Source organism: Eurypyga helias, unplaced genomic scaffold, assembly GCF_000690775.1.
Source record: "Eurypyga helias isolate BGI_N326 unplaced genomic scaffold, ASM69077v1 scaffold15366, whole genome shotgun sequence".
In the NCBI taxonomy this organism is placed as follows: domain Eukaryota; kingdom Metazoa; phylum Chordata; class Aves; order Eurypygiformes; family Eurypygidae; genus Eurypyga; species Eurypyga helias.
Genome location: NW_010254901.1, coordinates 12979 through 38365, shown reverse-complemented (window position 1 = coordinate 38365; position 25387 = coordinate 12979). Strand labels below are relative to the sequence as shown.

Sequence of the window (25387 nt, the reverse complement as noted above, 5' to 3'; positions counted from 1 at the left end):
CCACTAAATTACTGATCAAATGAGCAAAGGAAAAACTCACTGATTCCTTTCCATTCTTCCTAGAAGGCCATGATATTTCTGCTAGGGATTATAACTTAGGTATGGTAAAAGGAGTATCAATATGATGTGATTAACCCAGACAGTAAAATTTCTGAAAAAGAGAATCATTGGTTTCCACGTTAAATCAGACATGAAGCATAATTTCATTTCATTGTTACCCTCTTCCATCATATATATACAGCAAAAACACAAACATGAAAGATGTTACAGAAAATTTGTCCCATAAGCTTATGAAGTACATAATACTTCCAAGCTACCTTATGATTTCCTGAGGCTTATGTCACTGTGTTTTATTAATGCTACACAGCAGTTGAAATTTATATTAGGCTTGAAATTTAGGTGGGTAACTCTTATTCTGATTCACCCTGTCCATCACCCTTCCTGACTATCTTATCACCTCTGGCAACTCCTGACTGTCTAAACCAAGCAGTTATCCAGTTTAGAGAAACCAGGACCATTAAACTTCTCATCTCACACACACTGAGGAAATACCCAGGATTCAATCCTCCTTCAGCCCTTTCTCCATACTAGTTATTTAATTTCAAACCCTGCCTTTACTTGTAGTTAATGGCTCTCTCATTTATGATCCTACAACAGGGAAAAGGCTTGCCAGGCAGTGTAAGAGCACCAGCATAATTGATGCTTGAGCTGGATTCGGCATTAGCAAACAGCTTGCAAAGAGGTGAGATAACAGAAGCTGAGTTTTGATAGGAACCACTTAGATTGGATGAGAGAGGGTGTCAGAGAAGGACCCACTGGGGAACAGAAGTAGGATTTAGCAAAGAGAATGAAGAGAAGATATGGACAGATGGAGAATGTGAACAGAAATTGAACCAAGACTCGAATTCAGTCTGTACAAAATGCAGAAGTTCTGGAGGAGGAGAGCCAAGAGGCAAGCTTCCTCTCTAGTGTCATATGGAGGGAGAGGAGGAATACGAAGAGAGAAGTTTCAGGCTTTGCATCAAAGCTTCACAGGGATGTGTAAGCCATATCACGTGACAATATTTCAGACTTACCCCTGTATGTGGAGTTTCTAAATGGCTGAATCACAGCACTGAGCAAACTAGCTAAAGACAATTCCTGTTTCACATCTCCATTCGAAATGCAGAGACTCTAAGCACTTACCATACCACTATGGATCCCAGTCCCCCAGCTGAACACTGCAGCACGTAAATCACTTTTTTGGGTTTTTGGAAAGGTTTACCAGTGTTCAACTCCTTCTTCGTAATGAAACTGGAGATAATTTTGAGAAACTGAACTGAAAAGATTAGCACAAAGGAAAACCTGTCTAGGTCTTTCCAGGTCAGATTTGAGAACTATTGACAGGAGAGCTTCTGAAAGTCTGAACTGGTGTAAACAAGGCCAACCTGGTTCTGTAAATAAGAGGTTTGTGTGCACTATGATGCCCATCTGTCAGCAGCCATTAACCTTAAAAGTATGCTCGGAGAAACTGGAAATATACTGGAAAGACTTTTTTTTTTTTTTTTTAATGATATTTCAGTGAATTAAATGAGCTTGACATCAATTTTTTTTTGTTTGTTTGTTTTAAATTGAGTTTTGGCACCTAGAAAACAGATTGTCTAACAGAATAAAACTTTTTCTGTGCAGAATTGATAAAAGGAACAAATAATGCACTGTTTTCAGTGGGAGAAGAAGCAAGAGTAAGAACATACAAGACTCAGAAGACAGGCTTTTCCAGGGACCATGGGATTCACCTGACCAAAAGCAGTCTCAGTCATTTAGAATCTCTTAGTAGTTAATGGAGAAATGGCTGGGATTAATAATAATTTAAAGTACAAATAAGATGAACTACTGTTCCTTTGGAATATTTCTGCCTGCAGACTATAACAGGAATCGCCAGTGACCAGGTGAGGTGTGATTTTACACCACCAATATCTAACATTAAACATGGTCTTTCCGATCCTTCATACATTAATTAGGTAGCCTACGTCCTTGTGTCAGTCAAGGAAGACATTAGACCCTTCTAGGCTTCTGAAGAAAAATGTAAAGAAAGGAAAGTACAGTGGGGAATAAATGCTACTGGAACCATTGGACAGAAGGAACAAGAGAGGTGGCATTTAGGCCCTTTGGTTATGAACCTATTTTCTTTGTCTCAGCATCCTATCTTTTAAATGAAGAGTGAATCACTGGTGTCATTCAGGTTATAGAAAGAGCCCTACATGGTCTGAATGGTTAGTTTACTCAAGCAGCCTGTGACAAATGCCATATCAATACAAACTGACACCATTGATGAGGAAAATAATATGTAAGAAGAACCATGAATAATAAAGTAAGTTGCATTTAACTTTAGAATTCAATTTTTAAATTCAATTTTTAGTCATACTGCTCAAGATATTCTTAGCTTAGTAGGGAAATCAGTCATTTAGGCTACCCGTCCCTTTATGTTATCACCAATGTTCAGATATAGCACAGTTTTAATAAAATATATTGATTCTAATGCATTTGTGCAATCCTCATTATAAAGTTTTCGTTCATATCTAGTAAATATCCCAGGCCACAAATTAAGATAAGTAATTTCCTGCCCCCACTGGACCTGAAGAGTGGTTAGTACCTGTGTTATTGACGCTACTGTTTAACACAGTGAAAACCTGTTAGATAACAGTTCTGGTCTTCTTCCTAGATCAACACAGCCAGATCCTGCAACTTTTCAACCTATGTCTTGTCTAAAACTTTTATTCTTCCTATTTGGCTCACTTAGAATTTTTTTCAGCTTTTCTAACTCTTAAAATTGCATGTAGTATTATAGTTGAAGTCTCCCCAATCACTGAGTAGGGTAGAACAATTAAAATACATATCTTACACATGCAGAAGTTGTCAGTATTTCATTTCCCAAGCACAGCAGATGTCTTTCTTTTTCCTCCCTCCATAATGTTAAGTCATTTTATGTCTGAAATTTTGCTATTCATCTGAACATTTTCAGTACTGCTATTGCCTAAACAGCTTTATTTCTGAAGAGTTTGGGGTTTTTTTGGTTGGTGGTTCTTTTTTTTTCTTTTTCCTTTTGTACCTGTAGTGTCTGTATCATTACTGAATTTGATTTTGGAACACAGCTCTGAATTGCATTTCTGCTTTCCAAAGTAATTGTTCTTCCTATATTGATTTGCAAACACTACATGAGTGCTTTCTCCATACTCTAAATTGCAATTGAATTATTAAAGAGTCAAGCCTTTGACAAACCCTTGTTTGACCCACTTAGAACTGCCTCCAGTCTGATAGTGACCAGTTAGACCTGAGATATCTACTTCAAGCTGGCAGATGGAAAGTAAACTTCCATTAAAAATAGTAATCGCAAAAATTTTAGTTTATAAATAAATAATGTGCTGGAGTAAGAAAGTAAAGAAGTAGAGTAGAAGGGCATCTTTTTCTCAATATCTCATACAGAAATTAGATTTTGCAGGATCAGTGTGTAAACCCATATGACTACACCTAGTTTAAGTCATATCTGTAAAAAGTTATTTATGTTAAACAATTATTTTTAATATGAAATCACTGACTCAGAAAACTAATGCCTGAATACAAGGATTTTAAGGATCAGAACTGAGGTAAAGTTAGTTCTAACACAGGCAAGCCCTATTAAAACAAACAAACAAACCCCAAAAAACACCAAACACAAAACCCCCACCTTGTTACGTGTTATTAGTCCACATTGCAATTTGAAACACTGATAACATGAGAGAATCTGGCCCAGCCAGTATTTCTAGAGATGAGAAGTAAAATTTCAGAACTCTGGTAGAGGATTTATGAAGTTAATAATGCAGTGATAAGTGTCAACAACACATATCTAGCCCAAGGATTACCAGCTACTTTCATTTAATTCTTTTATTTTTACTTTTTGGAGAGATCATATAAGGTATATCTAGCTCTAATGATATTTTTCATATTTTTCTTTAGGGAAAAATATAGTGTTCTGAAATTTTTAGTGTCTCATACCCTAAAAATAATTAATCTCCAGAGACAAGTATTCCCAGGTATCAGAATTTAATGCAGATGCACCCCTTAGAATTCTAAGGAACTGATTGCACAGAATAATTATCTCAATACTGCCATAATCTGAACTGTTAAAAAAAAGAAAAAAGAGAGAATTTTGAATGCATTATTTGTGTTAAAGGAGCATCCTAGAGGTCTCATATGCAGAGGAAAGGTAACCGTTCACACCGTGGAGAATGAAGAGGCATACAAAACACCTTTTTACTGTTCTGACTATTTTGTTATATTTAATTATATCTGTTCATAAGGTTTGGATGTACTGGGTTCTGGGTGGGTTTTTTTGTTTGGTTTTTTTAGTAATCTTGATACAGGACATAAGAGCTATCACAGGTTTTTGCCAGTCCTGGATCACTTCCAAGCAACATTTAATCACATTTGGCTAATCAAGACAAGGTTTTACAAACTTAGAAATATTTTAATAACAGGATTGGAAGAAATGCTGGAATTAAAGCTTGTGTTTTGTTATGATATAAACTTAGTCTACTTTGACAAGAAGTTGGTTTTCTCTAGTTAGTGCATACTGCTACAGTGTGCAGGGAGTTCTCCATGCATGCAAAAGAGATTCCTTCTGGAGAAAACCAAATAGGAAGCTCCATCCTAAGTGTATCTCATATGCGCTCAAATCCCAGTAGGGAACACTAGTCAAAGGAATGACTGGCTTCCTCTGGACAACACAGTATACTCACAGATACTTTAGCATTATCTACTTTCACCTATTGTTCTGCTTTTATTGTAGCTAACGACCTGCTAACACAGCACAGTCAGTGTTTCCTTTCTAGGGAAGATTTTATAGACACTGGTCTTCTGCTGGTTTTGGACAACACACATTTCTTTGCTCAGTACGGTATAATTTTTCTGGGCTTTGGTCATAAAAGGGTAGAGAGAATAAAATGCAGGAAGTCCAACTCACCAACAGAACATGTGAAATAAACTCTCTTTTGTGTTCAGTCTGGCAATTATTCTAGTAGAAATTTTACCTTCCTCCTATTTATTCAGCCCGACTACAGTAATCCATGGCGTGATAGGAGATTAAAGTCTGAGGCAAAAGAGAGGTGAAGTAGGCCAAAACTTGCTGGTCAGTATGTGCCCCTCTGTCATTCTTCCATGCCTGCTTGGTTCTGGTGTATATATTTATATGCTCTATTTATTACTTTAAAGCAGGGAACATGACATTGGCATTTCTCCACACCCAAAACTCACAGTATTGCTAAAATGGATAACCAAGATAACAACGTCAGCTGGAAATTTGTGGAGAGATATTATTGTACCTTCATTCTTCTTTGTCTTTTATGGAAGATAAAAATGTGAGGGATGGGGTTTGTGGCCAGTGTTGTTTTTGTAGTGTGTATGGCTTAAGAGGAAGATGGATAAGCTGACAGTAGGTGAGAAAAGGCCCAAGTGACAGAAAACGTAGGGTCTTTGTCAACTCTGCCATAAATCTCAGGCTATATAAAAGATTGTTAAGCATCCCCTCTGAAAAGAAAGAGTGAATATCATAATGACTTTCTATTATGTATGAATGTCTGTCCCTTGGCTAAAGAGAGAAGGCGTGAAATCAACTAATTTAAAAGTAACAGGAAAGACAGACTGACCCAGTTAAATGTGCTTTAGAAAATGATGTTTACGTGATATGTTGGCAAGATGTAGGGTAGTCTTTCTGTTTTATTCCAAAGGATTTCGTACAGCACAGGAAGCAGTAGCTTGACATCAGCAGGACTCTACATTTTAAATAATTCAGATCATTAGTGAGAAAAGTAATCTTAAATCTACATAAACACACGTAGTTAAAGAAGATAGATAAGTCCTATTTCACTATTTACACAGGGAGAAAATTGTTTGGAATTGTTTCTACATGTGAGATCCTTTTTTCAACTCGGTTTCCAGTGAATTTGTTTGAAACACAGAAAAAAGGGTGTGACTTTATATTCAAGCATGAAAAGAACTGAGTGGGTCCTCCTACACCTTCTCTGGATTGCTGGCCTGAATTCAATCTCACAATAAGATCTCCTGTCCATAAGCAATGAACCAGCCTCAGATGCAGCTGCAGGACACTCTTCAGGGATGCAGGAACCTGTGTGCCTCATCAGACTTGGTGACAACCCATTACTAAGTGTGGTAACACACCATCAGGCAGACCCAGTTATGCAGTTCACAGGCTGCATGAAAACCACATGCATCATGCAAATCAGGTTGATCCCAGACTACTCTTTGGGACTGGTGTATGCGTGGCTGCAATGAAGGACCAGTTGTCACCAGTGCCCAAAGAACACTGCTTACAGACATCACTCAGAAGCAAAGGAAAAAAACCCTTGCACTTTAAATCTAGGTTACTCTAACATCATCCTACCAAAGATGGATCCTCACTCAACACCCAACTGAAACCCAAATAGCAGCTGTTTCTGCAAGACATAACGGCTCCTTTATATTGAAACATAACTTTTACACGAAGTAAAATGTAATTCCCTTTTTCTGGACCAGTTCATGCGACTAAAATGGAAAATTAAAGTCACGGAACTAAGCCTTTTGTAGTTACAAACATGTGACCACATATCTCTCAGGCCATAAAACATTTCTGAATATTTTACAATAACTATGAGAGCTATAAAAAAGTAATGACCCCTTTTAGCTGGTATTAGGCCCAGATAACAAGAAACCAAGGTAAACACCAATGTCCTGTGCGCCAACAACAGCAGAAATCTGTTAACTGAAATTCTGGCATGGCAGTAAGAAAGAGCCTGCTCCCTACTTCTGCTGAAGATAAACAAACAAAAATACCTAACCACAACTCAGGTAATTATCCCTAATCTTTCTCTCTATTTATTACCCAAGCAGAACATTCCTCACTGTCATATAAGCCTGGTGATCAGCTTAGTCCCGAATGAATAAGCAAAGCATCATAGATATGATCTATGGAAAGTTTTAATTATACTGGGAGCAACCACGCCGTTTACCCTGTTCAGTGCCCAGAGGTACAGTACGTCTAACACAGCAAAAGACAGCGCAAATCACTGATGTTCTAACCCCCAATTTTGAAGTTGAAAACTTCAGAATGCCATAGAAGATAAAACACAGACTAATGTGCTTTGTCTTCATTACTTTTAAACTTATATAATTTCTGGAAATTTGTATTTTTAAAATTGCATAAAATCACTTCTGCTCTTACTACAGCAATAGATGAAGTCCTGCAATTCTTTCCTAAATAAAAACTCTTTGTGATTTTGCTTGAAAGTATTTTGTTTTACAGCACATGGATTTGAACTATATTTGACTTACAGTTGCAGCACCTCCTCACATCAGCTAAGAAATTTGAGCAAAGTCTCTGTTAACTCTCTTAGTAAACAGATGGATAGATTTTGTTCTAAGTGTTGAAGCTTAAATGTACAATTTCTACCCTGAAGCTGACAGGCTGCTGACAGATGTGCCTTTGCATTAGTTTCACTAATACAAACACTTCTGATGAGTCTTTATGGACTGTTAAGCTGTAGACATTACATGTGTGTGACAGTTCATGTGCAAGAGCTTTTGCAATTTGCTTCACTTTAGTTAAGCAGGCATTTTGCATCCAAAGGCAAAAGGAAGACAACTTCCACCTTTGATTACACATATGCAGTGTGTGCAAATGCTGAAGCTGACTGCAACTGGCATACGATTTGATTCTGTGATGCACTGGTGTAAAGCTACTTCTTGATTAAACTAGACAGGTACATTTTTTTGTTGCCGCTGAATGGACAAATTTCAATCTCCACTTTCAAACTCTACTAACCTTTCCCGGTGCCCTCACAGAAACCACTGCTATGGCTTTGAACTCCATGGAATTCTACCACAGCGGGCTGCAGGACAGTCTTATCAAAGCTCATTGCCACTGGGCGCTCAAGTAGCACAAAGCTCGCAAAACAATAAATTTTGCAAAGTATCAACTCCAGGCTTCCACAACTATTTTTGGTGCTGACAACCTATAGCTCATAATTTTTCCTTGACACAGCTACACATGATATACACTTATACATATTGCAGAAATGTACAGAGCGTAAGAACTACCAACAGGAACATAATGGAAAACAGTATTCTTACTTTGGATTAATAGGAAGCTGCCACCTTTGTTAATTCAAGTAGTCATATAAAGGCAATGACCAGCATAGACAGTAAATGAAAATGTAATGTAAACATATAACTTGTTATCTGAAAATTAAATGTACGATCACTGAAGGCAGTACTATCTTGATACTTATGTGATTAGCTGCCAAGTTACTTTTTAGCTTTTCACTTATAGTAGATTAGATAAAACATTGTAATAATTTCCTATAAAAAGTACATTAAGAATAAGATTATATTTAAAGTAGTAGTTCTCAAACTTAGAGACATAATAAAATCATCTTAGTCATAGTTTCCATAATCTCTTTTCTTGAAATGTTGTAATAAATATATTTTTCAATGGGAGAAGTATGTGAATGATGAAAGTGCATTGCCTGAAGGACAAGGTATCATTCCATTGTAATCCTTAGAATCACAGAATGATTTGGGTTGGAAAGGACCTTAAAGATCATCTAGTTCCAAACCCCCCTGCTATGGGCAGGGACACCTTTCACTAGACCAGGTTGCTCAAAGCCTCATCCAGCCTGGCCTTGAAGACATCCAGGGATGGGGCATCCACAGCTTCTCTGGGCAACCTGTTCCAGTGCCTCACCACCCTCTCCGTGAAGAACTTCTTCCTGATATCTAATCGAAACCTCCCCACTTTCAATTTAGACCCATTACCCCTGGTCCTGTCACAATAGGCCCTAATAAAAAGTCCCCTCCCAGCTTCCTTGTAGCCCTTTCAGGTACTGAAAGGTGCTATAAGGTCTCCCTGGAGTCTTCTCTTCTCCAGGCTGAACAAGCCCAACTCTCTCAGCCTTTCTTCACAGGAGAGGTGCTCCAGCCCCCTGATCATCTTTGTGGCCTCCTCTGGACTCGCTCCAACCAGTCTATATCCTTCTGATGTTGAGGGTTCCACAGCTGGATGCAGCACTCCAGGTGGGGTCTCACCAGAGCAGAGTACAGGGGCAGAATCCCCTCCCTCCACCTGCTGGCCACGCTTCTCCGGATACAGCCCAGGATACAGTGGGCTTTCTGGGCTGCCAGTGCACACTGCCGGCTCATGGCCAGCTTTTCGTCCACCAGTACTCCACGTCCTTCTCCTGTACTTGTATTTGGGATTGCCTCAAGCCAGGAAAGAGACCAATTTTATTCTTACCCTTCTAATATGACTGATTGAATAAGGATCAATCTTTTTGATAAATTATCATAAAAAAAAAAGACTATGAAACATATACATGAACACATGGCCACCCTTTTCACCTGCAATGTTTATGAATACAGACAAAGACATTAAAAAGTGATGGGATATTCATCCATGAAAAAAAATACTCATATACAGACTTCATCAAGGTAGTGAAAGATGTGAAAGTGAAAGTCATTTCCTTTTTATTCTCTTATGTTCAGCTCTAGTAGATTTTCTTTTCCAGAGTGAGCTCTTTCACAAAGTTTTTCTGCACTGAACTTCATTGTTTTGAAAGACTTAATGAACCCCTTCTCCCTTTCCCTTTTTATAGCTAGGCAATTAGGAGCTCTCCAGTCAGGAGGCACAAAAGGGATACACAGAATTGAGAGACAAGGACTTTAGCTGTTGTGGGCACTGTACAAACAAAGAATGAAAAAACAGCCCTAGTGACAAAAATATTTTAAAGTTGAGGAAACATCTTACTTTCACATTTAGCAGGATAATCCAAAAGTGATCCTGTATTTAAACTCAAGTATAATAATAATATGTTGCTGGAACAACACAGCTCTACAGTTGAAAAAATGTCAATAAAGTTTATGCTTTGTCAACGGTGACACTGTGCATATGCTAACTTTAAGAAAGAACTTTGCAGTGTGAGAAAAGGTTCAAAAGAAGAATTCACTGTCTATACTTTACTGTGCCTCCACAATGTCACAGTCCTACAACCAGATTCTCAGCTGGTATAAACTCACATAGATGTTCTGGAGGGAATACTGTAAGTCTTGTGGAAAGTAGGAGATCATTTATAGAATCACAGAATAGTTTTGGCTGGAAAAGACATTTAAGATCATCGAGTCCAACTGTCTACCTAGCAAGTCTACCCTAAACCATGTCCTTAAGCACTATATCAACTCATGTCTTAAACACCTTCAGGGATGATAACTCACCACTTCCCCAGACAGCACGTTCCAATGCCTGAGAACCCCTTCAGTGAAGAAATTTTTACTAATATTCAATCTAAACCAGGTTTCCAGACACTCATCCTAAGCCCATAGCGCTTCCTGGGGTTGTTGTGACCTAAATGCAGGACCCAGTGTTTGGCCTTGTTGAACGTCACACAGTTGACCTCGCCCATCGATCCAGCCTGCCCAGATCCCTCCAGAGCCTTCCTAGGCTCAGGCAGATCAACATTCCCATCTAATTTTGTGCATATCTCAGATCCCTCATGAACAACATAACTGGACTGAGGAATCAAGAAGTGAAACTGATATATCAATCACAAAAGCAGTTTGTGGCAATACTTTCAGATGCTGGTGGGTCATTAGATTACTTTCTGTAAGTGTCATTCTAAATGTTTTCTTTTTTTATTAAGTATCTTTTTTCCTCCTTTAAATGCCATGTACCTGATCCCAAACTAAGCTAACTGAAACTCAGATACTTAAATTAACAAAACTCTACCGGAAAGAGAGGGTATAACAGACTTAATGTTTAATATAACATCAGAGCTGCAAGCAGCCATGATGGTCATGGGAGGTTTAGAGCAGTTTCCTCACCATATGCCACATGACACAGTTAATGCAGGCCACTTCACATCCAGGGAAGATTATTCCTTTCCCCACACTTGTATACTTGCACCCCATGTTCCAAAAAAATGTCCACTTCATTTATTCAGACTGTAAGTACTTTGAGACATGGGCTATTTGCTGCTTGATGGCTCCATGCTAATAAGAACCATGTAGATTATTATTGTTTCGGCTCAAGGCACAATGGTAATAAACTTGTGGGTTAAAAAATAAACAATGATGTACAAGCCCTTTGTTTCCATGTCTCATTAATGAATACTTTTCAAACTCTACTGTAAAGGCCTTTAAACAAGCAACTGTTTATAGAATTTATCATCCACCATATAAATATACAATTTATATCAAACATATATGTATCTATGAAATAAGTGAACTGAATAATTTGTCCTCAGTAAGTTTCACTACACTGACAGTTATTTTACAATACTAGACCTACTCTCAAATACCTAACAGAACCCAGCACTCAAGAGCAACATTCTTCAAGATGCTGTTCCAAACTCTACATGAAACTTTAGTGCTTATGCTGCAGTTTTCCCTACTGTGCTAATCCTGCATTAGGGTACGATGTTGCTATGGAGTACCAATGCCATGACTACAGTTTGCCTTTCAAACTTCCAAGTACTGTTTTCCAAGCAGTAACAGCATAGGAAGGATTTAATATCCGCACAAAGATGTCAAGCTGCAGAAATTGCTTACAGTGAGAGCCTTGGAGGGTATAACCAGATAATTCTGCATTTGAAAGCCACCACAAATTATCAAACATAGAGAAAAAAGGCCTCTTTATTCTATCCAGCCTGTACTAATCACTCATGCATTCACAGATAACAACATAAAACACAAAAATTGCTGAAGAGCTCCAACAGCAACACTTTGAGAGCTCTCACAAATAAGATACTGACCCTGCAACTGACAGAAGGAAATGAACTCAGACAAAAGGATAGCCAAGAAAATGCTAAATTTTCAAGGTAATTTTTTAGCCAAGACTACTTCTTGTTATTCATAAATAATGGACTGATTCCCAAATCAGAAGTATTACCTCTCAAGGAAAAGGAATACTGCAGAAATTAAAAATTTTAATCCTCGTGATGTCAGCCTTATTGAAAATTACCTCCTCTGACCCCATAAAAAAAAGCCCTCAACACTTGCATAACTTATCCAAAACAAACAAACAAAAAGTGGATTTGTGATATGAGACCTTTTGGTCTGGGAGAGATAAAAGATGTACACACTGGGACACAAGATTACCCACAGAAAAATAAATGGCCAAAAATCTCATGACGGTCAAAAAGGACAGCTAACTAAGGTAATTATAAATCTGGTATTAGCTGACTCCCAGCAGGCACATGCAGTAAGTTCAAGCTAAATGTGCCACAAGAGCCGGGTGTTGCATGATTAGAATGGAATTGCCATGTAAAACATGAAGTGCCTTCCAAATTCTGAACAAGAATTTATTGTGTATTTTTCTGAATGTTAGTAAGATTTTAATATGGATTTGTCTATTTCAGGAAAAGCAATGAGGCAAATAACCATTGCTTTAGACAGCAGACCTTCCTTAGGACTTTTCAGCAAGGTATGCAGAAAGACTCACAGCCCTCATGCTGCACTGACAGCTGTAGAATTGCATATTAAAAAAAAAAAAAGGCAAATACTTCTTACCATGAAACTCTCAGTGTACTGAAACTGAGCTCTGGAACTGTCTTCTGCTGTGGGACTCAGAGGCTTAGGATCAGACATAGAGCGTTGCATCATCTTTGCCGCCTTTGGGCTTGATGGAGGAACCTTGGCAATGTCAGCATGCAGCATCTTCTGAGGGCTGATGTCATCAGTGATGGGTTTTTCATAGGGTACAAATGCTGACTCTATAACTTTGCTTGGTGAAACAGGTGAAATGGGTGAATAGAGAACTTTGGGAGATTTGGGAGGGGAAGGGACTACTTGCAATGTGGAGTCTGGACGAAGGTGGGATGAGTATCCTATCTCTAATGGTGTTGGGCGTTTCTTATCTTTCTGAGGAGATGAAGCTGACAGATACGGGGGACTCTGACTATCTGACTCTGTCTCTGTTTGACATCCCAAACTTTCTCCTTTATATGTCTTTTCTGGAGCTGAAATGTGCTTTACGATTTCAACCTTAGCATCCAATCGGGCCCTGACTGAAGGTGTTCTTATTGTTCCTACAGGTTCTGTCTGTACTGAAATCTCTGCCACTGTCTGAACTGCAATACTAGATACTTTGGAGAATTGTTTAGCTTTGTCTGCCTCTTTCGAGGCTTCCTTCTGGATCTGGTAGAAAGATCCCATTCATCTTGATCTTCATCATCTGTCTGAACACTCGTATCAACACTCTTCTTAGTTCTCCGTCTCCTGTTTGTGTAACCTCTGTCTGCTCCATCTTCATCATCAGTTTGTACTCCACTGTCCACTATCTTTTTGAAGCATCGGGGCTCTTCTTCCAGGGTCTCCTCAAGCTCCTCATATGGACCACGTAATTTTGGCATAGAACTTCTCTTTTTCAGTTGCTTATCCTCTCTAACATCAATATCCTTAAGAGACATTTCTGAAACAGAGCTTAGGATACCAGACCTTGGTATGTATTGGGTAATTCCATCAGACTGAACTGTATACCATGTTTGGCTTTGTGGAATGTCAATACCCAGCACTCCTGAAGCAGTAGTGGTTACATCATCAGTAGGCCAAAACTGGCCATTTTCTGTGGTTGCATACTGTCCTTCCAAAAGTGTTTGATCTGTGGTAGTTTGTGGAGAGCCAGTTCCTGAAGGGTCATAACCATACTGATATATCTGACGAATTTTTTGCTCCTCTAACTGCTGGTGAAGTTGTTGTTGAAGTTGTTGGAATTGTTCAAGCTGCAATTGCTGCTGGGCTAATGTCTCTTGCCTCATCATAAATTGAGCTTGGCGTTCCTCCTCTTGCTGAAATAAGAGATGATGTTTCATGGATTGCAACTCCTCAAGCTTTTTTTGCACCATAAACTTTTCTTGTTCCCTGAATCTTTGAATTTCCTGACGTTCCCATTCCAGCTCTTCTGCAAAGCGCTGCTGTTTAATTTTCTCAAGCTCAAGAAGTTCACGCTCCAAATCAAGCTGCTGCTGTTTGCCTTCTTCAGGGGCCATGAGAAGGGCAACCTCATCTTCAATTACATCTGTATAAACTTCAGATGCGGTAGTTAAAGCAGACATCAAGTTGGTTGGCTCAGTGGTAATAGTTTCTACAGTAAGAGGTGGTAACCCTGTCTCCATATCAATGGCAGTAATTGCACTATCTTTTTCAGCTGCCACTGTTGTCAAGAAACTGTATGATCTTGGGAGTGGTTGATTCTGTTGCAAAGTTGATAAAGAGGGCACCGAGTCAATTGTTTGGAGAGTAGGTAAACCTCTGACAGATGTACTGAAAATAGAACCAGGTTGTGTAGTGATGGCAAATGTGGATGGGATTGGAGTTGCTACTGAAGAATAAACAACACCATTGGATGATCTTAAAACACTTCCAACGCCAAACTGGGAACCCAGAGTTGATACTATTCTTGCTTGGGAATACTGTGGTGTACTGAGCCCGATGCCAGAAATCACTTGCCGAGTCTCTGGATAAGGACCAGTGGTCTTGCTTGAGTAATCCATAACCTCACCTGAAATTACAGGGCAAAGTTACAGTCCAGTCCCACAAAAGAATGCTGCTTTGCGGATTCTGAAAGTCATCCCATCTTGATGATTAAATGGGAAAGGGGAAACTGCATGCAAATCTTCAGGTTAATGATCTACTTTAGATGTGAACAGCATTTCTGAACATGCAGGCACATGCAGGCACCTCTGTGCAAAACACATATGTAAAATGAAAAAATGAAAACAACGTGTAATCCAGAATAATTTGTCACACTGTCCAAAAGAAAACGAAACAACAGAAGGAGGGGAAAAATAATAAAAAAATCATCCTGAAATGAGGTGAGGAACATCAAAATTATATTTCAAAGAAAGATCTGCTGCTGTGTCATACTGACCTGTAGTAACTCTTCCAGAAGTAAGATCTACTGCTGCATCAGTTGCCCCAACTCGATAATCAAAGCTATTCTTGCTTTTGTATGCAAACAGTCCAGCTTCTGATAAATTTGTGTCAGACATAGATGGTTTCATACCTCCCATTCCTCGGTATCCATATGACCCTGAACGATCATACTGATAATGGTCATCTCTGTAACCAAAGCGATCTTCAGGAAGTGTAGTTGGTGGCTGCTGTGCTGTACAGCTCCTACCAAATGGCAATTTATAAACCATATCACAGCAGACAGCTCTTCTCCCTGCAGTCAAATCCACAGGCTTTTCATCATCTTCTATTACTGCTGTTACGATGCCAGAAGTAGTTTCATCCATTGTTACTACTGTTCTGTGGGATTTTGTAGTGCTAAGGTCAACTGCTCCACTCTCCATTGGCTCCTGAGAAGTGGAGAGATCAGTCCAACCATTTGTAACACCAACGGGTGGTACCGTAACAGGCTTTGTAGTAGCCCATGTCACCGCATGCGTTGAAGTACCTAGGGATAAATTTATTGGCACTTCATCTCTACCTGCAGAGAACACCTGGCTGCCTGTTACTCTGTATGCAGGCTCAAAATGTTTCGATGTTGTCAGCTGAAGTGGCGTTGTCATCGCATGTCCCAGATCCACAAGGCTGTCTGTACTGGCAGAGTAGCTTACAGTGGCGGTGCAGGTCATTACAGTTACTGTCTCAGTGACTAAAGCCAGAGAAGGATCCGCAACACATGCAGTGCTAAGATTTATTATAGCTGGCTGGACGGTACTTACTGGCCGCCCACACGTATCAGTTGCTGGCATTTGCCTTCTCACATCCATGGAAACAGCAGACAGATCCATACAGCTGTCTCTCATTTCAATATCCATCTTAGTTAAAGTTCGAAGATCTATGACGTCACCCAAAGGATGAAATCTTCCATTCTCCCTATACCTGGGCTGATCTACTATGTGTAGTGGCTCTGGCGGTATAGTAATAGCGACACTGCCTAAACCAAACCCAGGCACTGGGCCCTTAACCACAGACACTGTGGTCTTGGTTACCTCTGCTGTTTCTACTTCTGATTTTGAACTAGGTATTTTTTCCAAAGTTGATTGTGTTGTGACAGGAATAGTTTGCAAAGCACCTGAAATATACATACTCTGCTCTGCCATACTTTGAATTTCCATAGCTTTCATGGATGGAGTAAAGGTCGGTTGCATAGGCTGGGGAAACTGTTCTTTAGAAGGTGCTTCTAAAGGCCAGCTCGTAACAGCCTGACTAGTTATAGTTTCCGTGGGAGTTCCAGGCTCAGATGGCAATGTGATGACAACATAGGTTTCCTGTGAGGGTTTTGTCAACCTTGGTGAAGATTTGTTAGAGTGTGGAGACAAAGGGGAAGTAGGAGATGCTATTTTGTATTCAGCTGCGGAGACCAAATTCAGAGTCATACTTGAAGTCAATGACAAACCTATTGGTTTGGGATGTGTTTCTGCTGGCTTATGAACAGCTATTGGGAGCGGAGGAACTGCTGGTTTAGGAGCAATTGGAGGTTTAGTTACTTCAGCAGGCCTGTGAGTGAAAACAAGCCCTGCTGGAATGGAGGATGGTTTGGGTGGTACAGGAGGTGGTGTTGGGGTGTACGTTTTTGTGATAGGTACCACATGATTCTTTAATACAGCTGTGGACTCTAGTGTTGGAACACTTGTGACTGAAGGTACCACTGTGGGAGCTGTTGCTGCTGGAGTTTTAGTCTGTGACTTCTTTTTGGGATAAACAGCTGGCTTGGGTAAAATAGGTGGAGGTAATGGTGGTGGTGGAGGTGGTGGAGGCGGAGGAGGCGGGGATGGAGAAGGTTGTGAAGGAGAATCCAAAGAAGAGCTTCTAAAAAGCGAAAACACTTTGGATGTTACAGCAGGAGCTGAGGAAGGCACAGAGACCATGCTGGTCTTACTTACAACACTGGGAGTAGGTACAGAAGATGTTTCTGATGCAGGCTCTGTAACTGGTACCGGTTCTATACGTACAGGTGGCTGTTCAGATGTAGCACTAGTCAAATTAAACCTTTTCATATCAAAACCCAATTCTTTCTGTAAATCTTCATGATGAATTTTGACAATTCCAGCCTCTACTGTACTTTTCATTTTTCTAGCTGCTTCCTTTTCCACTTTGGAGGTATCAAAGGTAACGGCATCAGTTGCATATTGCTTGCCTTTTATAACTGTAGGTGCCACTACTGGAGGTGCAGTTTCAGGCAAACAAACTGCAGCCTGATCCTTACTTTCCATGTCTGGTGTTATAGACGGCTTCTTAGTGGCAACAGATTCGTAAGGCATGCTCACTTCAGAGTATTCTTTTGTAGATGTTATGGGAACTTGGGGTATTACCCTGACACCTTCAGAACCTTCTAGTTTACTTACAGCACCTGGTATATCTACATAACCTGTGGTTGCACTATCTATAGGTGATGAACTATCTGTGGTACAAACTGAAGATGTAGATGATGTTAAGGAAGCTGTATCAGAAGGTAAAACTGACACAGCACCTTCTGATGTCTCAGAGTATGTCAACATTGATGTTTCATGAGAAATTATTTCTTGAATTTCTCTGGCATAGTCTGTTAAGTATTCATCTTCAATTTCCTCTGCTGTAAAATGCTGTGTTATTTTAACATCTGGAATAGAAAGTGCTGTGCTACTGACAGGTGATACATCTGAGATAGCTGAAGTAGTGCTTGATGTTAAAGATGTACTATCCACTATTTCTCCAACACTAGATACCTTTGTATCAGATGTGGGAGTGAAACCTGAAGTTGGTTGTGTAGGACTGGACCCAGGGGTTAGCTGCATTCTCTGTCTTTTCATAAGCTCTTCATAAGCAGCTTCTGCATCTAACAACTGCTTTTCCTCCGTGGTGGAAGTTACTGTGCTGTCTAATACAACTATTTCATGACTTTCTGGGATAATGTAAGAACTAGAAACAATATCTTCCTGAGGCACAATAGAATGTAAAGTCTCAACACTATAGTAGTCTTTCTGTATATCAGTAATTTTCTGTGGTTCTTCATAGATCTGTTCTGAAGCTCTTATTTTTTTCTCTTTTCCTCTCTGTTGTATATATTCATTGTTCTCATCTTGTCTCATTATAAGATTAGTGTCAATAGTTCCATTGTAAGTATCCTCTACTAAAGATTCATAGATATAATCCTCTATTAGCATTCCACCATACAAAGATTCTTTTTCAAATACTTCATCTTTTTCATTTGCAATTTGAAATGACTTGGACTTATGGGTTTTATGCATCATTTCCTCATATACCTCTTCAGCACTTTTCAGTGTCTTCTGACCACTTTCTTCTTCTGGGAATCCAATTGGTTGTTCATCTGTTGGTGAGTACAGAGAGACAGCAGTAGGCAATTTGTAAACTTTTTGTACTTCTATTATTTTTTCTGGGCTGATTTCAAATCCTTCAGGATCTGACTCAATACTAGGTGAATATTCAGAACAGGAAGATCTGTGCAGCTCTTCCATTTCTGCTGCCTGTCGTAATTCTTCTGTTGGAGATGCATCTTCAATGGGAGAAAGATTACTTGGTGGAGTCTTTGGACGTTCCCTTCTTCTCTGAGCTCTTAGCTCATCCTTGTCCTTTTTAGATTTTTTGCTAGAACTTTTTCTTTGTTGCTGTTCTAATTCACGCTGTTTCTCTTGTTCCTTTAGCAGTTCTTCTTCTTCCCGAAGTTCTTCTTCTTCTGAAGAATCTTCAATAGTTGGAAGAAGAGGACCATGTGACCGATGCCTGGCTTTGCGCTGTTGTTTGCTCTCCCCTCCCAGTTTTTTGTGACTAGGACTGCTGTCACTATCTTCATCAAGTGATGACACTGAAGTAGGAGATGTACCTGGTGTGAAACTAGAAGCATGTAAACTAGAAGATCCTTCTCCTCTAGATCTGTCTTCTGGTGAATCTGTAAGACTCTCCATCTCTAGCTCAGGCTCTTCATCAAAGTATAAAATACCTTTCTGTTGTTCAGATGCTTCAGAATATTTGTTTGCTATTGTGCTGTTTAATTCAATTGTTTTGAAACGCCGAAGGCCACCTCCTCCAGTTACTGCAAGTTCTTCACTGTCTTGACTTTTAGTTTCCCTGTATTTTGGCTCTGGGCTTTCATCAAAAGTCTCATCATCATCATCATGCCATGAATGTCGTCTTCCTGCATCCTCATCATAGCCTGCACCACTTTTCCGTGCCATTCTTCTATGTTTTCCAGCTGTTCCTTTGGCTCTGCTTTTCACTTCCTCTTTCTTTTGGCTTTCAGTTACACTGATCTCTTTGAGTTGATTTCTTATAAATTCATCATCTTCAGAACCTGAGGCGTCTTCATCAGCACTCATCTCTATAATCTGTTTTCTAATGAAGTCTTCCTCATCACCTGATCCCTGACTGTCATCTCGTTTGTACTCATCACTGCTTGAAGAACCAACACTAACTCTTCTTTTTCTCCTTGGGACAGGTGAGTTTTCACTCTCACTACTGTCTTCCACGGAATCGTAGCGTTGTCTCCTCGCCAATATGTCATCTCCTTCCTCTTCTTCCTTGTAGTCTGCCCGGGAGGAAGCAGTTCCTTTGCCATCTTCTACAATAGTTCTTTCACCTTCTTGAATAGCTTCTGAGTCCTCCTCATCTGAACTGTAAGATTCTGGAGTGACTGGCAAAGGCTTTGTTTTATGTGGATCCTTTTTCTGTTCACCATGATCTTTGCTTTTCACAGATTTTTCATCAGAAATTGTACTTGCTTGAGCTTCCAAAATAGACAGTACTGTACTTTCCAATTTAGCTAGATCTGAGGGGCTTGGTGGACTTTCTTGCGAAATAGTGTCTTTTTTCTTAGATTCTTTCAGTAAATCCTTTTCATCACTGGGGATATGACTTGGAATTTCACCAAGTGAACTTGATATCCCATCAGAAGAATACCCGGTGTCACTCAGACCTTGCGGACTTTTCTGTTGCTGAGAGCTTGATGTGTCTGATTTTTCATCCTCCTTTTCCTAAAAAAATAAATACATACGCGTGTGTATATATTTATATATAAATTCTTAATGTCTCCAGGCAATTAAATACATGTGATTTTTTTTTTTATATAAGATGACTTAATGTCTCAGATGAAAAATTATGATGTCAAACAGAATTATATTAAAACATAAAAGACTGAGCACTAGTTTTGTTATTCAAAGCTATTAAAATAATACAGAAAGTTCCTCCAATTTGAAACTAATATTGAAATTAACTGTGCTTTGCATGGCTGTCCACATTGGCAACTGATTTTATTAGTTGCAAGATGATCTATTATTCAGTACAAACAAATACTGTAGTTAATTGTTTTCAGAACACTTACTAACAATAATCTACCCTTTATTCATGTATGCATGCTGCAAGGTGTTTGGGGGTTAATTTACATGGGTCTGCTCCTTTCTTTGCCCATTTAATCTTTTATAATTGTCTATCAATATGTCAATCTTCTCAAATTTTGAATCTACAGTTTCATACGTGGACTACTGAAGCATGATTTAATGCAGTTTGGAATGTGCCCATATCTGTAGTTCAGCACTGTACAAACACTCTCTGAGTACCTCATAAAAAACTGAAGCCTTTCAGTAAATTTGTAAAGCTGTTGGGAGGGAAGGGTGATTGCAGGGAGGAAAGCACAATGGTCAGTTATTGATCAAAAGAAATAAGGAAGCAAACAAGACAGGCATACCTGACTGAACAACATAACCAATGTCTTCCTTTTCATCCCTAATTAAACACCCTTAGACATTATCCTAGCTTCCAGATCCTTCTACACCATTTTGAATGACAAAAACCTCTGTCTCCTCCTTTCGATAACAAAAATACCAAGAATACCCTACAGCAAGTATTTCCACGCCAGAGTTTTCCTCCTGCTTCTCTCAACTGTGAAATGCTCTGTACTTAGTAGAAGTATCTCACCATTCCACTAACAAAACAGCTCACTATCCAAGTGACAGGTCATCTTAGCTGTCAACTTAGCCAAGAATCACAAACAAAGTGTCTCCATCTCCACTAGCATTTTGAGAACAAGCATCCCAGAGACTCCCGATTTTAATAATATGATGTGACCTTCATCTTTGTTATGGCTCTCAATAATACAAGTAGGTAGCATTTATCAATTTTGCTAATCTAAGCCAAAGATTTCTGAAGTACAGCAAACCATTTATTTAAAGCTTTAATTTATGAACTTCCTTGGCTATATGTTGCGTTAAAAAAAAAACAAAACCAAAAACAAACAGTGTGGAATAAACATATTAAGAAAATTATGACAATGAATTTATATTATTTAAGGATATATTTACACTCATGTTAAGTTGCTATCAGTTACAAGTATTTTCAGATGTTTACTCATGCAAAGTTATATTTAATGCCAAAATATCATAAACCAAATATTTGTAATCAGTTATTTTATTTTTAAAACCAAATTTTTTCATTGTTTTATTTACATTTATTTTTTCTTGCCTACAGACATATCACTGTGCACATAATCCTGCATTAAAATACTATTATGAATATTACAGTAAGCTACTAATTAATATTTTATTAAGTAAACTCCATTTCAGAGGAGTGATTTAGCCTATGCTTTGCAAAATCAGATACTACCTTTAATATATAATTACATCTAGTTTTACCAGTATTGTACCTAATATAACCCCAAATATCTGGTATCAGAGCAAAACCCAGTGGATTAAAAATCAAATATGAAAACAACTATATTATAGGACAACTCTAATGATAAGGCTGTGATTAATAAATAAATATGGAGAAACCTACAGTACTCCAAACAACACTGGGAAGTCATCGCCAGTTAAACACTTCAGCACTTATTACTCTGAAAAATTCTCCAGCCCTTAATGACAGAATTATACATACTGTTCATAAAAAGTCAGCAATGAAGCACAGCTAAAAATTTTAGACTTTGTATATTATATTTACATTTTTTGTTCCCTTCATTAAAGAAAAATGTTTAAGGGGAATTTATTGGGCTATGGTTTAAAAAAATAAACATTCCATTAAAACCAAAGGATTTTTCCATCTATCATGCCCCTCACTAAAATTTCAACTATGACATCTGATGATTTTTAGTTTTTATTTTATTTCCAGTATGTTCTTACATATAAAGTCGTACCCAACCAAACACGCTGTAATCAATTGAGATGAGCTACTAGAAAATCCAAACATTGTTCAAGATCAGAAGGTCTCCTAGGAATTGGACTCTGTCCAATTGGATCTGTCAGATCTTGTTTTTCCACAGGGAAATGAAGTGATACAGTGACTTGTAAAGCAGAGACAGAAGGCATCAACTAAACAGTTAAGCTTGGGAATAGGTAAACAGCTGGTCACGGAACAACTTTAGCCAATCTCCTTGTAATCTGTGATGTTGCTATTCTCTGCGAGTCCAATGTGCAGTACCTACTCAATGAACAAACCAAAGGAGATAGCAATGAATATTGATATTGCCTGCCCTGCTGTTGAACCTCAGTGTATGACATAACACCACTTCTATGAATAACAGGAAACTGATATGGGAAAGACTTGGGACTTGGATCTTACTGTATGTATAGAGTAAGGAGAAGAAAAAGATCTACAATAATGAGGGACTTCTTTTATCACTAGAAATTAATATGATGAGAAAATCCTACTTTCTTTTTAAGGCTACCACAATATGAAGATGCCTTTTTTGTAAGTATAGTTGTGTGCCCCATGATGCAAAGCAAAATTATCCTGCATATCATGTTTTGAGATCACATACATGTAACTTGAAATAAATATTGCTTGGTCTTTGTCCTTTTTTTCCCTATTCCCTGCAGTCTGAGAACTAGGATATTTTCATTAGCTACATCTATTCTTAAATGACTGGTATTTTATTTTCTACAAGGTTAGCCACAGAAAGACAGCATCATTGTCAAATTTTTAAACATAACATAAACATAAGATATGTATATTAATAACAAAATACTACAGAAACTACGCTGTTAAGGATCATGTATATATTCAACAACCCTGAGAGAATGAAAAAAAAATTTTAATCAATAAGAAAAAAACCACATTATTTTCTTGTAAAGAAGGAAGTATTTAGGTACATGTTGAATTACTGGGCCTTTTTGAGTAGTTAAAAAGCATTTTTTCTGAAAGTTTGCCTACTGTGAGTTTTTAATACTGGACTGCATTACAGTCAAATAGTATTAAAAATTTAGCTCTAATACAGACATTGATGGGAGGAACAAGGAGACATAAAAACCTGGATAAGATTGTTTAAAAACAGCAAATGAAACTTTTAACTAATGGTAAGAATTATCTGATGTAGGATGTATTTGTACTGTTCTAGTGGCATTTCTACAGTGTCGGTGTCAATACATTATAAAACTATTTTTAATTACAGGTTTTTGCTTTAGAAGTATTTTTTATTCTCACACTTCCTTACTTTTAGTATTCCTGTTTGAAAATATAAAATTTAGCACTTTAAAAAGTCTCATTGGTTATCACATGAAATCAGAACTCTATTAAAAATTTTATTTAAAAGAAAGGCCTTGTCAGTTTTTTCAATTATTTATAGCTAGCAAGATTACAGTGTGTTGCACAGAACAAAAATTTTATTCTGCAAAGGAACTCATGATTTTTAAAAGGTCATTCTGTTCATAGAAGAAATAAAGATATCTACATTATAAAAGAAGTTTCAGAGAGTGAAAAAAGACTGGTTGACTAAATTGTTTAACCTGTACAGGAATTTTATATTATCAAAATAATCAGTTCATTTGTGTCCAGAAAAAACAGCTTAGAGATAAGCCTTTTCCTCCTGATTCTGACTCCCTGATCTGTGTTTTGTCATTATTGCAAGTGTTAGAATAATTATGTCAATCTAAATGGGATTAATTTCTACCTGGTTACTCGACCAAAGCGCACGATCATTCCTCAGTAAATAAAAGAAGGCAGTAATAAGGGCACTTACATAATATAGTTGATGTGTCGTAAATACGTCAAATTTACACCATGGTAAAGTGTTTACGTAGATATACTGAACTACTTATAAGCTAATTCGTGAGTTCCAAGATGACTGGTTTATACTGACAAACTAAATGTCATAATGGCCAAGATTTCTTGGCTTCCTTGTTAGAACATATAACTGCTATTACACATGTGAATAGTCAATACTACAAGATGATTTTGCTGGAAAAAGACCTGTAAATCATGAACAAAGTAATTTTATTCTATAAAATCTTTTTGATGAACTGACAGTTTAAATATTACTGAAAAAAGAAAGTTTTGGGAAAAAAAATAGGTTTATGGTACCTTAAATCATACTTTAAGACATTTAAAAATGCTTCAATATTTAAGTAAGTTGTGTTTCAAAGGATGTTATATCATTAAATAAAATTTTACAAGAATCATCTACTGGTTGTACTGGATCAGAACTTTTGTCTCTCCATATCTTTAAGGCCTTGTTGGAGTGTTTCTGTTTTTTTTTTTTCAGTGAAAAATGAGGATAGTATTATTTACTTACCTCATTGGAATGCTACAAGAGTTAGTAATTACCATTTGCACAGATTTGGATATGAAATGTCATCACTATTTAAAAATACACCTATCTGAAACCATTCATATGCTTGTCCTGAAATACATGTAAAATGTATTCTTCAATGTCTAGATATTGTCCTTTACCCACTGAAATGGAATCAATGTGTGACACCTACAATGTCATCTCCTCTCCCACTTCTGTCACATGATCTCTTGGGAAGAGCTGTATCTAGCAATGTTTGATGTACAGCACAGAGAACATTAAAATATTTCAGTAAACAAAAATTTTGAAAAGACAGACTTATTTTATGAAGTACAAGCTAGGTTGCTAGGTGAGGCACCATGTTTATCTTTAATTCTGAGCAATTTGAGCTGATGGGGCTTTTATTTGTTTGTTTTAGGAACTGTCCAAGGGGAAAAAAAAAAAAAAGGAAAAAAGTATTTTTGTATAAATATAGATATTTCTCTTCCATTTATTGAATTCTGTTTTGTTCTAATTTTAAAAATACTTACAAGTTGATATCTATGGGTTTTCTTACTCATAAAACACCTGCCTTACAAACTTCAGCTAAGTGTGTTTAGAGTCTGATAACAAGAATAAAAGAAAGATAATCCCTATTTATGGTATTAAACCAAGAATTCCTGATTTCGGTTAGAAGGCAGTAGAAGAAAGTAAAATATAGGTGAAATAAGAGTGACCATAGATGTGTGCACGACGTCAGAAATTGCTAATTAATCTACAGTTAACATCTGGTGGTATTAGAGATGGAAATGCACTTATGCATCTTAGATTTGAAAACATTATAATATGCTTTCATGTCCTTATACAACATAAATATGACCAGACAGGACTAAGACAAGCATGTACTGAAAA

The 25387-nt window shown here is 37.9% G+C and overlaps 1 protein-coding gene across 1 annotated transcript in view; it reads right to left on the bottom strand.

Annotated features, from left to right (window-relative positions):
• LOC104510804 (protein piccolo-like) overlaps positions 1–25387 on the bottom strand; it is a gene marked incomplete at both ends in the record, with an annotated part of 61183 nt that overhangs the window by 33157 nt on the left and 2639 nt on the right. Inside the window, 3 exon segments of the mRNA XM_010153166.1 lie at positions 12568–13175; positions 13178–14557; positions 14927–19976. Of these exon segments, the coding sequence (XP_010151468.1) occupies positions 12568–13175; positions 13178–14557; positions 14927–19976 (7038 nt within the window).